The 12,969-nt window shown below is 55.2% G+C and overlaps 1 protein-coding gene across 1 annotated transcript in view; it reads left to right on the top strand.

Moving 5' to 3' along the window:
- Nucleotides 1–12,310, top strand: part of LOC117286521 (tensin-3-like) — a 44,868-nt gene extending 32,558 nt beyond the window's left edge. The window contains exons 10-16 of the mRNA XM_033764921.1: nucleotides 2,192–2,284; nucleotides 3,038–3,115; nucleotides 3,799–3,876; nucleotides 8,985–9,153; nucleotides 9,855–9,923; nucleotides 10,005–10,031; nucleotides 11,352–12,310. Coding sequence (XP_033620812.1) covers nucleotides 2,192–2,284; nucleotides 3,038–3,115; nucleotides 3,799–3,876; nucleotides 8,985–9,153; nucleotides 9,855–9,923; nucleotides 10,005–10,031; nucleotides 11,352–11,496 — 659 coding nt within the window. The 3' untranslated portion in view covers nucleotides 11,497–12,310. The remainder of the gene's footprint in view (nucleotides 1–2,191; nucleotides 2,285–3,037; nucleotides 3,116–3,798; nucleotides 3,877–8,984; nucleotides 9,154–9,854; nucleotides 9,924–10,004; nucleotides 10,032–11,351) is intronic.
- Nucleotides 12,311–12,969: the final 659 nt, after the last annotated feature.

Raw genomic sequence — 12,969 nt, 5'->3', positions numbered from 1 at the left:
AAGAAATATGAGACCCTTGCTTGGATCCCCACGTCCCATGTCTACCAGAGAGGTTGAAACCCCTGCTTGAAGCTTCCTGGAGAAAGTGGACCTGGAGTCCTAAGGTTTGGTGGCAAGAGGGCCAGCCCCAGGCCTGGCCGAGGCGTCCCCAGGCAATGCAGTGGTCTTCTCTTGGCAGGAGAAGTGGTGTGAGAGGAAGAGGTGGAGTGGGGTGGGAGGGCCCCAGGGCTGCATCAGCAGAGCCCAGACCCGTGGATACAGAGAGTTCTTCAAGGGAGGGGGGCAGAGGTTTGTGCAATACCAGAGATTGAAAAGGGGGCTCCTAGAGCACCCCAAATTCTAGATTGAAAACTAGCTGTCTTATTACTTTCTTGTTGTTGGAACAAAATACCCAACACTTGCAATTTAAGGGAGGAGAGGTTCATTGGGCTCCTGTATTCGGTGGGTTCATTGCATGGTCAGTGGGCTGAAAGACAAAAACCTCACGGCAGAAGGGCCTGGTGGAGGAGAGCTGCTCCCCCGATGCCGGCTGGGAAGCGGAAGGAGCAGAGGAGCTGGGGACAAAGACAGACCCTTCCAGGTCACATCCCAGGGACCACCTCCAACCTTGCCTGTCTTAGTGACTTTCCTCATCGCTGAGACAAAATAACCTGACATCCAAACTGAAGGAGGAAAGGTTTATTCAGCTCACAGTTGGTAGAGGTTTCAGTCTGTAATTGACTGGCTCCAAGGCAGCGTGGCGTGGCAGGCAGGCCTTGCAGAGGAGAAAGAGTCCGTGGCAGCCAGAAGGTAGCAGAAGCAACAAGGGACCTTCACAGTGTCTTCCTGCCCTTGTATGTTACCCAGACCACTTAGGGTGAGTAGCACTCGCATCCCCCATCCTGGCGCCCTTGATCCTGACATTGCTCCGTGCATCGATCCCAGCATCACACTCTCTAGATCCAGCCACCTCTGAAAAAGCCCTGCCTATGACCGCATGAGGCTTTGAGGGGACATCAAGACACAAGGTATAGCAATGTCACATCTCCTAACAGCACATTCAGCCTTGAACTCAACCATGGATGAATCCACCGATGGGTGCAGCGCCCCACGATCCCTTTCCCTTCCCAACGCCCTGCCGGTGAACGTCGGAGTTCTGAGGACACCCAGCTTCATCTGCAAATGGATTGCAGCAGGAGACGTCTCAGGACAGGAACATTGGGATTGAGAGCAGATAGGGGGACGCGGTGGGGCTGGCACGGGGGCAGCCGCTCAGCCTTCTTCTGCTGGGCCCCTCGATTCCCGCCGAGTGTGTTAAAGTGAGGCCAGAAGAATCTTTCTTCTTCACGCACTGACTTGTTGGGAAGTACAGATGTGGCGAGTGACACTCGTGCTCTCCCAGCGAGCATCCTGCTTCTGGCAAGATGCTGGGCTCCATCCGGAGATGCGGGTGACAAGTAGAGCATGCGAGAGTAGCAGGTGTCAGGAAGCCCCACCCTGGGCGTGTCCTGGGGGAATCACACCCAGCCCCTGGATTTCACATGGCCCACGGAGGAATCTGGAGGGAAGGGTTTGCCAAGCTAGTGACTCTCGGTGAGCGAGTCTCCGTACCAGCTCGGGCCCCCTGAGATGGGCCAGCTGTCGTGTCGGGCACTGCTCTCCAGGAAGCCTGGCCGGGACCATCTCCCACTTCCCATGGGTGGCAGAGCCTTCCCGGAAGGAAGGAAGCGTCCCCCACTTCCGCCGCCAGCCTCATGGGATCCGGTGGTCCCTGCAGCAGCTGAGACTTATTTTGTTCACGTCTGTCCCTGTTGACAAACCTCATCTGGGAACTGCTACAGATCGAGTATCCCTTGTTCAGGGTGCTCGGGACCACAGGCGTTGCAGAGTTTGGGTTTTCTCTTTCAAAGTTTGGATTCTCTGTAGGTGAACGATGACATCTCTTGGGGGTGGGACCCAGGTCTAAACTCGGAACTTGGTCAGATCTCATACACACTTTATGTACATGGCCTGAAGGCCATTTGATGCCTTTTGTTTGTTTCTGGAAACCGGGTCTCACTATGCAGTTCTGGCTGGCCTAGAACCGGCAGTGATCCTCCTCAGCCTCAGCCCCCCGAGTGCTGGGATTACAGGTGTGCGCCGCCATGCCTGGTGTTTGCTCTCCTTTTACAAACTGGTTTTTCTTCCTTTGTGTTGCTCCGTACCTCACCAGGAGATCTGTCCAATGAGCTTGTCCGGCACTTCCTCATTGAGTGCACCCCGAAGGGCGTCCGGTTGAAAGGGTGCTCCAACGAACCGTACTTTGGTGAGTCTTCGGCAAGTCCCTCCCCACCGATTCTGGGTCCCTGTGTTCACTCTGCAGCCACCCTGAGACCTGAGACCTGGCTGTCGAGGTGGTCAGCTTGTGTTTCAGGTCTGAGGTCCCTGGCTGTGAGGTCTTGTGTCTGGGACAGAGTAGATGTGCGCTCACTCTGCAAAGCAGGGCACACACAGCCCGTGACAGGCGACATGGCTGTCAGTGGGGCACTGTCCCGGCCTCGCAGGTGCCTGTAGATGGGTGGCATGGGTGGTGCAAGGTGGGGTTGCCTTGATCTCGGCCCCCTGGTTTTAGATCCTGCAAATTTGCCCGGTTTCTTCTTTGAACTCGGGTAGTGACTTGTCTGTGCTAGTAGCCCACTGGGGTTCCTACCACTTACCCCTTGGCGGTCTTTTCTTTCTGCTTTACCAGCGATTGAACCCAGAGCCTTCTGGCTGAGCTATATCCCCAGTCTTTCTAGTTTTGAGACAAGCTCATGCTAAGTTGTTAAGTAGTCCATGCTGAACTCAAACTTGCAATCCTCCTGCCTCAGCCTCCCAGAGCGCCGGGTGATGAGAGGTGTGGGCCCCCACATCCAGCCTATTTAGCTGTCTTACAGGACCTGTCTCATCTCTGAGGTTCTGGGCTGTGTCTCCCACAGCCCGCCACGTGGGTAACTGAGTGAGAGTGAGGGACTCAGCTGTGGCAGTGACTCATTTCAGCGGGGCAGTGGGGTGCCGCTCACTGGCTTCTGTCCCACAGGGAGCCTGACGGCCTTGGTGTGCCAGCACTCCATCACGCCCCTGGCCTTGCCCTGCAAGCTGCTCATTCCGGAGAAAGGTACGGGCTGGGTGGGGTCAGGCGCTCTGACGGGGCCCTTTCTCCTGGAGCACTCTGGACAGGGGAGGCGGAAGAGTTGAGCTGAGTCCCGGAGGGGCACAGGCCCCGCCACAGCCGGACGCTCCTGGACAGCTGCCCGCTGTGGCCTGCGGAGAGCAGAGATCTGCAGTTTAAAAACACATGGTGCTCAAGGCCATTTCCCTGTAGCTTTTACGATTCTACAAAACAGGCAAAATGTTGATCGTGTTGATCTGAGGTGACGGGGAAACATTTCCCAGGTATTATGTCTGTTTGGGGATAGCCACAACGAGAATCTGTTTAAAGGTAACAGCTGCAGAGTAACCGAAGAACTGGTCCTTGGTCCTGGCTTTCTTACGCGGGCTCAGTTATACACAGATGCTTTTCCTAGGAAGATTTTCAATAAAACGCAGCTAGCTGGGATTTACCTTTTCAGTTTTCACGGTTCATGTGAATGAACTCAGGGATCAGAATGACATTTGTTGAGCTGAGCCATCCCTGACTCTGGGGTGTGACGGACTCAGTGGGCTGGGTCATTGTCCTCGAGAGAAAAATCTCAGCTCTGCAGGACCAGCCGCATGTCAGCGTCTGGGAATTCTGTCCTCAAACTGCCGGCCTTGCTGGGAGCAGCATTCATCACCGAGCTTTCTCATCCCTTCCTGCAGATCCGCTGGAAGAAACGGCAGAGCCCTCTCCCCACACGGCTGCCAACTCTGCTGCCGAGCTGCTGAAGCAGGGTGCAGGTTGGTCTCCACGGCCTGGGTTCGGGACAGGATGCGGTTCGGTGCCCCCATGTCCTCCTGCACTTCCGGCCCCCAGCTTCCTTCTCGTCCTCGGGCTGGGAAGGAAGTTGCCCTCTACAGACGCTTGCAGGGTTGGGTGGGGTGCAGTTGCCGGTGCCAGGGCTGGGGCATCCGTCTCTGGCTGCAGATGCCGGTCTGACTTGAACAAGACCAAAGTCGGGGATGGACGTGAAGTCCAAGGCAGGATGTGGTGACGCGCCTGGCCACTCAGGCACTGCCCGGCGTGAGTCAGCGTGCGGACCCACAGTGGCCCGGTGCCCACGCTCAGAAGACCGGGCCCCGAGTGTGGGGCGTTTTATTAATAGACTGCTCTTGAGAGTGGTGACACGTACAGCAAGACAGAGAGAGGGCGGTCAGGAGACGTCCTTGGGGACACAGCGGGCCCTGGCGGGGCGTTTGTATAGTGTGAGCCACCTGACGCCAGCCGACCGCACCGCAGCTTTGATGGCTCGTTTGTTTTGAGCGCAGGATCGCATTCCACAGTCTAGGTTTATTTATCCATGCACCGACAGGAGGGCTTGACAGGAGGGCTTCGGGGCTGCAACTCACCTGTGGGAGTTAGGCTTTCTGCAGACAGTTCCCGGTCCTGTGGGCGGGCTCGGCGCAGCCTGACGGTGGGATTGGGTGGCAGGAGCAGGCTTGGTTGTGTAAGAAACCACAAAACTGGCTTCTTCCGAAGCGAAGCGGCTGCTGCCCACCAGCTGGCGGCCCCTGGTCCCTCTTGGGTGAGCCCTGTTTCTGTTCTCCCTGCGCCCCTGCCGTGGGGGTGGCTCTCTTCCTTCTGCTGTGCAATGGCGCTCCTCCCGTCCTTTTGTCCGGTAGTTTTCTTGTTGATTTTGAACTCCACTGCATATGTGGATAACCGTCTTTTACCTGATTGGTGTTTTGCCACGATCGCCTCCTGGCCTATGGCTAATCTTTTCATTCTTTGACGGTGTCTCTTGAAGAGCAGAAATTTTTTAATTTTAATAAAACCCAGTTTCGGTGTCTCGCCTGAAATGTCATCACCAGACCCCAGCTCATCCAGGTTTTCATTTTTGTTTTCTGCAAGGACTTTAACAGCTTTATGTTTTACATGTAAGAAGCCTCTAGTGGTTTGTTTTTCTCAAGGATTTTAGGTCTGGGTGTTAATGTGAGTCAATTTCGGGGCTCTATACTTTGTTCCGTTGATATTTGTTTTGTTTTGTTTTCTTAGGTATCACTGTCTTTTTACTGTAACTTTATGGTTGGTGGTTGTGTCTCCTCTGCAGCTGTTTTCAGAATCATGTTGGGTCTTCTGCTTTTCCATATACAGTTTAGAATCAGTTTGTCAGTATCTGTCAAATAACCTGCTAAGCTTTGAGCCATGGGTGCTGGTGCACACCTGTAATTCCAGTTTCCAGGAGGCCGAGGCAGGAGGATCACAGAGTTGGAGGCCAGCCTGGGCTGCTTAGTGAGCTCAAGGCCACCCTGGACTACATAGTGAAACTTTTGTCTCAAAACAAAACAAAATTTGCTCAGATTTTGACTAGGATTGCCCTGAACATGTAGAGGGAAGTGGGAAAAGCAGACGTCCAGACAGTTTCGCGTCTTCTTCCTGTCCACGCACTTCAGTGACACGCCCCTTGACTTAGTTCTCTGCTGTCTTTCATCAGAGGTTTGTGGTTTTCCTCACACAGACCTTATGTGCATCTTGTTACACTTCTGACGTAATTTGGGGATGCTTAATGTAAGTGATGCTGTGTTTTAATTTCAAGTCCTCCTTGTTAAGTGCCGGGTGTCCAGGGAAACAGTCGCCTTCTGTGTATTAATGTTGTACCCAGCAACCTTGCAAGTGCCAGTTCTTCCAGGCGGTGGGTGCAGATCCAGCGGCCCCTGTTTTAGAGGGTTGTGAAGGGGTCCAGGAGACGCACTGTCAGGACACGGCTGGAGGAGACACTGGGTCTTTCCGGTTTTGAAACCTGATTTCTTTGCATGGACAACGTCTCCTACGAGGCAGATTTCTCCCGGCAGAAATGTCGGAGTGGGAATTGCTGGTGCTGGTGGGGTTTGGATGAGAAATACTCCCGCTTTGTACCGCGAAATACTTTATAGCTGTAATCAACCACGAAGGCCTATGGCATAGGGAGACGTTTTCTTTGGTCCCTGCTGCAGGGGTCGCCGTCTGTGGCCGACGTGGGAGGACAGAGGGTGCGGTAGGCATGCTCCCCGGGGGCGGCCTGAGCTTGTGGCTGTGCTTGTGAGTTTTAGAGTCTGTCACTGTTGGTTAGAAAGCGGGGAGGACTCGGCGACACCCCCACAGTTCTCCCTGCCCCCCGCCCAGCACCCCCGAGTAGCTGCTCTGCCCCTGGGGGGCCCAGCCTTGCTGTCGTCTCCAGGAGCCTGAACTTGGGGCCGGCTGTTCCCCCCCCAATGCTCCCCAGTGCCCCAGGGCGGCACCGAAGCCACCTCCCTCTGCCGGCTGTGTTTCAGTTTAATACGCTCAGCACAGCGGCTCACACTCACTCCTTCTTGTTCAGCATTCACCCAGTGAGTGTTGACTTACTGAGTGAGTAAGCAAAGCAGTCATGATGAGGAACCTCTGTGGCCTTGGTTTCCGAGATGAAAGCTTTCTCTCTCCTGCTTCGTTGTCAGGGACCTTTTTCCTCTTCTTAAAATGGTGCATGATTAAGTCTTGCTTTTATTTTTATTTTTTTTCAGTACTGGGGATTGAACCCAGGGCCTTGGCAGTGAGCCACATCCCCAGCCCTTTTCACTAAGTTGCCGGGTTGCCCAGGCTGGGCTCATACCTGGCAATCCTCCTGCCTCAGCCTTCCAGAGGGCTGGCATTGCACCCCCACACCCAGTTTAAACATTTTACTTTTCGTTTTTAAAGTAAGTGAGGCTCCTCAGATCTCAGACTTTGTTCAGAACCTATGTGTAGTCTTAGGTAAGTGGTCACTCGGGTAGGAAGTGTGCGTTGTAATTGCTTTGACCTTCAAGGCCTCTGTGTCCATGAAGGACACAAGAACCCAGGGCGGCGGTGGCGGGTGAGGAGCCGGGCTCCCCGTGCCTGTCCGGGGCGTGAGCTGTGGTTGTGTAAAACGGGAGCAAGGGTGCGCTTGGGTCCAGGTACAGAGCTATGCCGATTGCCGATTACCAAAAGTGGGCTTCGGTTCCTAAACGGAATTTCATCTGTGGCCCGATTCACTCAGATCCTAGGCTCCTGGACACTCGGAGGCCCAGGGAATCACCGTGTGCAGCGTCGTGCCTGGTGCAGATTTTGAGACTCAGAAATAACAGAGCCAGAAGCTCACAGAGCTGGGAATAAACGCCTAATTGTGTGCTGCTCAGTCCCTTTTGTGGGATACAGAGGCTTTTATGATTTTGTTCTGGTCTCTAAAACAATTTCTGCTTGTGCTTAGGCCCTCCCTTCTTAATTGTTCCTCGTCTCGGCGGAGGAATGTAGGGTAATCCGGAAAGAAAGGGCTTTGCCCAGAAGTCTCCGTTTCTTGTAAATATCACAGTTGTGTTTTTAATCTTAGCCTTCTGTGAGTACGGTTTCTTGACAAAAGTTGCATGTGCTTTGTAATTTTAAAAAAGGGAAACAGAAAAGAAAAATGATGTTGTCTTTGAGCGATTACCCTGAACCACTGCTGCCCATGGGACTTGGGGTCCTGCACACACGCCAATGTTTTATGTCCCCTGTGTATGCTTTGCATAATGAGTTCTGTGCTTTTTACAAACACTCCGCAGGCCGTGTCTCTCAGAGACTTCAGGTCTTTACAGCCATCTGCCTGGGCTGCCTCTGATTTTCCAGTACCAAGCCAGGCTCGGAGGATTTTGTTCTTTTCCCGAATGCTGGGCTGGTGCCCGAGGAGGGATTCATGGATGTGGCCCAAGACGCTGCTTTCCCAGGGTAGCCGTGGGCTGGGCATGCACATCTCCCTCTTCAGGGCCCACAGAGCAGCTGTGGTGGCACCGGGCGGTCCTGGCCAGGCTCGGAGGGGCAGCTGAGAGTCCTGTGCTGGGAAAGAGCCCCCACCCACCAGCATCCCGCTGGCCCGGGAGACCTGACAGAAGCCTTGAGGGGCCCTGCAAAGTGGGGGTGCAGCAGCTTGTGGTCCCTTGGGATGCCCACCCCCATTGTGCCTCTCGGGGTCCCCTGGAGAGCTGCTGTGCGTTTCCTTCCTGCTGGGCAGGCAGGGGCAGGCAGAGGTATGCGAGCTTTTCATCGTCCAGCACCGACAGCCTCCACTCTGTCCAGTTCCCTGCTCACCTCGTGCTGAGTCATTTTCCGGATTGCCACCTGCTGGTTGCTTGGGTCCTGCTGAGGGGACGCAGTTCACCCTTCCCTCCTCTCGAGTGATCTCTCCACTGCCACCTGTATGTGTGGGGACGTCACCCAGTGCAGGCCGCTTCTCCCCGTGGTTGTGGGAACTTCGGAGACTCCCCAGAAGTGGGGCCTCCAGGTTACTTCCAGCTTTTTGAGACTGTTCTGTTTTGTTTTCTGAAACAGGCCCTTATTGTGTAGTTCAGGCTGACCTTGTGCTAAGTAGCCCAGGTTGGCCCCAAACAGGAGGGATCCTCCCGCCACAGCCTCCTGAGTGCTGGGGTTACAGGTGTGCCCCACCACGCCCACCTGGCTCTGTTTCAGTACTTATAGGAGGCAATATCAAGCTGTTTAGTGATAGTAAAAGTAAAGTCAACCAGAGTTTATGGAGGGAAGTCAGAAAACCAGGTGAAACCCTGTGTGTATTGCAAGTTCAGGATTCCATCCTCGGTGTCACCTCCCAGATCAGGGTTTTTTCTGGATAACTCGGCAATGCAGCCCCCCACCCCTGTCTTCCTTCTCCATCCTGGTTACTCCGCGAGCTCATTGAAGAGCAGCAAGTTTCCAGACCCCCCCCCAGAACATCTTAGACTTCACAGATGAGTACTTGGGAGGCCGAGACAGGAGGATCTCTGCCAGTTTGAGGCCAGCTTGGGCTACATCGCGAGATGCTGTCTCAGACAGACAAGGGAGTGTGTGCACAGGCAGAGAGCTGTGTCCCCGTTGGCAAGACTGACCGCGCCCTTGCCGCCCTCAGCCTGCAACGTGTGGTACCTGAACTCCGTGGAGATGGAATCGCTGACTGGCCACCAGGCGGTGCAGAAGGCGCTGAGCCTGACGCTGCTGCAGGAGCCGCCACCTCTGTCCACCGTGGTCCACTTCAAGGTGTCAGCCCAGGGCATCACGCTGACAGACAATCAGAGGAAGTGAGTGTGGCCGGGTCAGCAGAAGTCACCCAGCATTGTCTTGCTGGGCAGGCGGGTCCCGGGGGCGCCCCCTTCAGGGTGGCGAAGGGACTGCAGCTTGAGGTGTGCGAGCCAGGAGGCTCTTCTGGGCCTGTTTCCTGCCCTTCTCCTGCCCCGCCAGGCCCTTAGGGAACATTCTGTTTTTTTGTTTTTTGTTTTTTGTTTTTTCCTTTTTGGCACCAGGGATTGAGTACCAAGGTCTTTGCACTGAGCTATATTCCCCAGTGCCCCCCTTCCCCCTTTTTTTGGTACGGGGATCAAACTCAGGACCTTAACACTTGCCAGGCAAGAAGTGGAACCACTGAGCTAAATCCCTGGCCTGCCAATCCTTTTTGTTTTTAATTTTTATTTCGATACAAAAATCTTCTCTTAAGTTTCCCTGGTGGAGGGGGCTCAAACTTTCGATCCTCCTGCCTCGGCCTCCCAGAGTGTTGGGATTACAGGCCTGCACCTCGGTGCCGAAGTCTTTAGGTTCCTTGAGCCTGTGCCGCCTTCCCTGGGCTGAGAGTTCATTTCCTAGAGCAGTTCTGTCTGCTTCATGTCCTTTCTAAGGATGGGGTCAGACTGCTTTCTTTCTACTCCGTGAGGCTTCACGGGGGTCGGGGTCTGGCCCAGGGCACCCAGCCCACACCCCAGTGACCCGCTCTCCCTGGTGTCTGCAGGCTCTTCTTCCGGAGGCATTACCCTGTGAGCAGCGTGATTTTCTGTGCCTTGGACCCTGAGGACAGGAAGTAAGAAATCCACACTTGCCCTGAGCATTTGCGTGGGACTCTTGATTTGCAGAATTAACTCTTTTCTCTTTAATCCCTAAGGTGGATCAAAGACGGCCCCTCCTGCCGGTAAGTGGCCAGTGCCCCTTGAACTCTACATATAATCTTAGTCTGAAGTGGGATTCTGCTCACGTTTCAGGGAGGATCCCTGCAGAACCGACTCGGTCTGTCAGTGGGTTGTTTGCTTGTTTTTTGTTTTGAGACAGGGTCTCACTATAGTTGAGACTGACCTGGAACTCACTATATAGCCCAGACTGGTCTCAAACTCACAGTGATCCTCCTGCCTCAGCCTCCCGAGTGCTGGGATTACAGGCGTACACCGCCATGCCCAGCTTTGTTTTGTTTTGTTTTTTTTTTAATGTATTTTTGGTACCGGGGATCGTATACCACTATGCCCAGCTTTGTTGTTTTTGTTTTAATGTATTTTTGGTACCGAGGATCAAACTCAGGACCTCGCATTTGTGAGGCAGGCAGTGGCACCACTGAGCTAAATCACCGGCCCATTCCCTTGTTTTTGAGAAGCGTCCAAGTCCTGATGCCCCACGAGCTCACAGCCCCCTCTGGGCCCCACTCGGCCCCCGCCTTAGTTGGGAGCTGGGCAGGTGCTGGTCTGCTTGGAGTGCAGTGTGCGTCTCCCTCCGGTTACTTGGAGACGCTGGCTGGAGCCTTCTGTGGTGTAGAAGCAGCTGAGCTAGAACAAAAAGGCCTCATTTTCCTAAGAAAGAGAATCAAGACCTCAGCCAAAGCTTGAGCTGTGGAGAATGTCTGGTACTGTGTGGAGCTGAGGACTCAGAAAAGCCTGTGGAGGCCCTGGCTTCGGTTCTTAAAAAAAGAATGAGATGTGTTCTGTTGCTATTGATTGATGGGTTTTGTAGCACTGGGACTGAACCCAGGGCCTTCACAGTGCCCTACATACACCCAACCCTCCAGTCCCGAACATTTTGTTAAAACCTTAAGACAGAGTTTCTCTAAATTGCCTAAATTGCCGGGTATGATGGGTAGTGCACGCCTGTAATCCCAGCATTTGGGAGGCCAAGGCAGGAGGCTCTCCATGAGTTCAGGGCCTGCATGGACTACAAAGTAAGACCCTATCTATAAATAAATAATAGGTTGCCTAAGCTGCACTCAAACTTGGGATCCTCCTGCCTCAGCCTCCCAGAATGCTAGAATTACAGGCGTGTGCCACCACGCAGGGATGCACTGTCCTTTTCAACTGCTTTCTGCCTGCACACTGCTGGGCACCCTGGCTGGGCTGAAGCACTCGTGGGCTTAGGTCCCCTCCCTGCGTCTGTCTGTCGCCTCAGAAGCCTGGGTGGTGTCTGGGGTGCCAGCCTCTGCGTCTGAGTTCCAGGTCCCTGGCTGGGGCCCTGAGCCGTGCTTTCCCCACAGGGTCTTCGGGTTTGTGGCCCGGAAGCAGGGCAGCGCCACCGACAACGTGTGCCACCTGTTCGCCGAGCATGACCCCGAGCAGCCCGCCAGCGCCATTGTGAATTTCGTGTCCAAGGTCATGATCGGCTCCCCCAGGAGGGGCTGAGGCCCACTCCTGGTGGGCAGTGTCCCTGCGGCTGGGCGCACCAGGCTGTGCACCGGGCCCAGCCCTGATCCCCCAGGGGAGGGACAGAGCAGCCCTGCACACTTGCACCGGAGGGCGCTGAGGAGCATGGTGCCTTCTTCTGCAGAAGCAGCCCCAGCCTGCATCACCCGGCCAGCCACTCGCCTGCCCTGTGGCACGGACGGCACAGGAAGGGGGCCCTGACTGACAGGTGTGTGCGGGTCAGGTCCCTCTGGATGCAGTGATGACATGAACGTGAGCACAGTGGTGTGGGCTGTTAGGACCGGGGCAGTGGCAGCCTTTTTGTGTCCTGGAGGAGCATGGGATGGCAGAGGCTCCCTCTGCACATGTCATGGTTCTGTGCTCCCACTCACATTACACAAGCCAGGCTGGGGCAGTACCCAGGAGGACCCTGAGAGGATAAAGGAGAAGATGGAAGCAAAAACTGCCCTCTCTATGTAATTTATATTTTACATAATGCCAAATTATTTATAACCTTTGCTATAGCTGTACTGTCCCAGTGTTGAATGCTGCAGTAGCCCTGCGGTGGTCTGTGGGGTCCCCAAAGTGCAGGGTGCCTTGCCCCGCCCAGCTCACTGCCCATGTCTTCCCGCTGGGGAGGGTGGGGAACCGGACCCCTGCCCAGGCCCGGTGAGGACAGGACAAGGAGTGGAGCGGCCCATCGGGCGGCCGAAAGCGAAGCCTGGTGCCTTCCCGCTCTGCTTGTCCGAGGCCCGGAGGCCAGGCCTCCGATCCAGGAAGCGCAGTTGCCTCGCAGCCCCCCCACCCGGGGTGCGGCCTGATGTCTTCCCGCTGGGGAGGGTGGGGAACCGGACCCCTGCCCAGGCCCGGTGAGGACAGGACAAGGAGTGGAGCGGCCCATCGGGCGGCCGAAAGCGAAGCCTGGTGCCTTCCCGCTCTGCTTGTCCGAGGCCCGGAGGCCAGGCCTCCGATCCAGGAAGCGCAGTTGCCTCGCAGCCCCCCCACCCGGGGTGCGGCCTGTGCCAGCTGGGGCGGGTGGAGCCTGCGAAGACCACAATCGTCATAGCAACTCGCGGCCAGGAGCCTGGGGTCCGGGGAGCCGGCTCCCACCCCGAGCCCCGCCGCCCGCTCACAGCGTGAAGAGTATCTCCAGTACACACGATGTGCCCCGAGCCTTGTATAGTCGTGTTCTCTGCTCTTAAGTATCATCTTTACCCAGAGTATAATAAAAATTACGAGCTTGGTAAGCCTCCGGAGGCAGGCGTGTGTGTCTGCTGTGTGCCTTGGGGGCGTGCGTTTGCACAGGTGGTGTGCAAGAAAAGCACCGGGGCCATAGCTCGGTGTGAAGGCCCTGGTCCAATCTCCAGTACTGGGGGATGTATGATATATACAATTTTTTTTTTTAAGATCACTGATCTGAGACCTTTGAAAAGTTACATTCCGGGAGAAGCCACACAGAAAAATCAACTTTTT

The sequence above is a fragment of the Fukomys damarensis genome, unplaced genomic scaffold (assembly GCF_012274545.1).
Source record: "Fukomys damarensis isolate Sample0158 unplaced genomic scaffold, DMR_v1.0_HiC HiC_scaffold_17, whole genome shotgun sequence".
Lineage (NCBI taxonomy): Eukaryota > Metazoa > Chordata > Mammalia > Rodentia > Bathyergidae > Fukomys > Fukomys damarensis.
The sequence above is the reverse complement of the archived record's forward strand: the minus strand, read 5'-3'. Positions and strand labels throughout refer to the sequence as shown.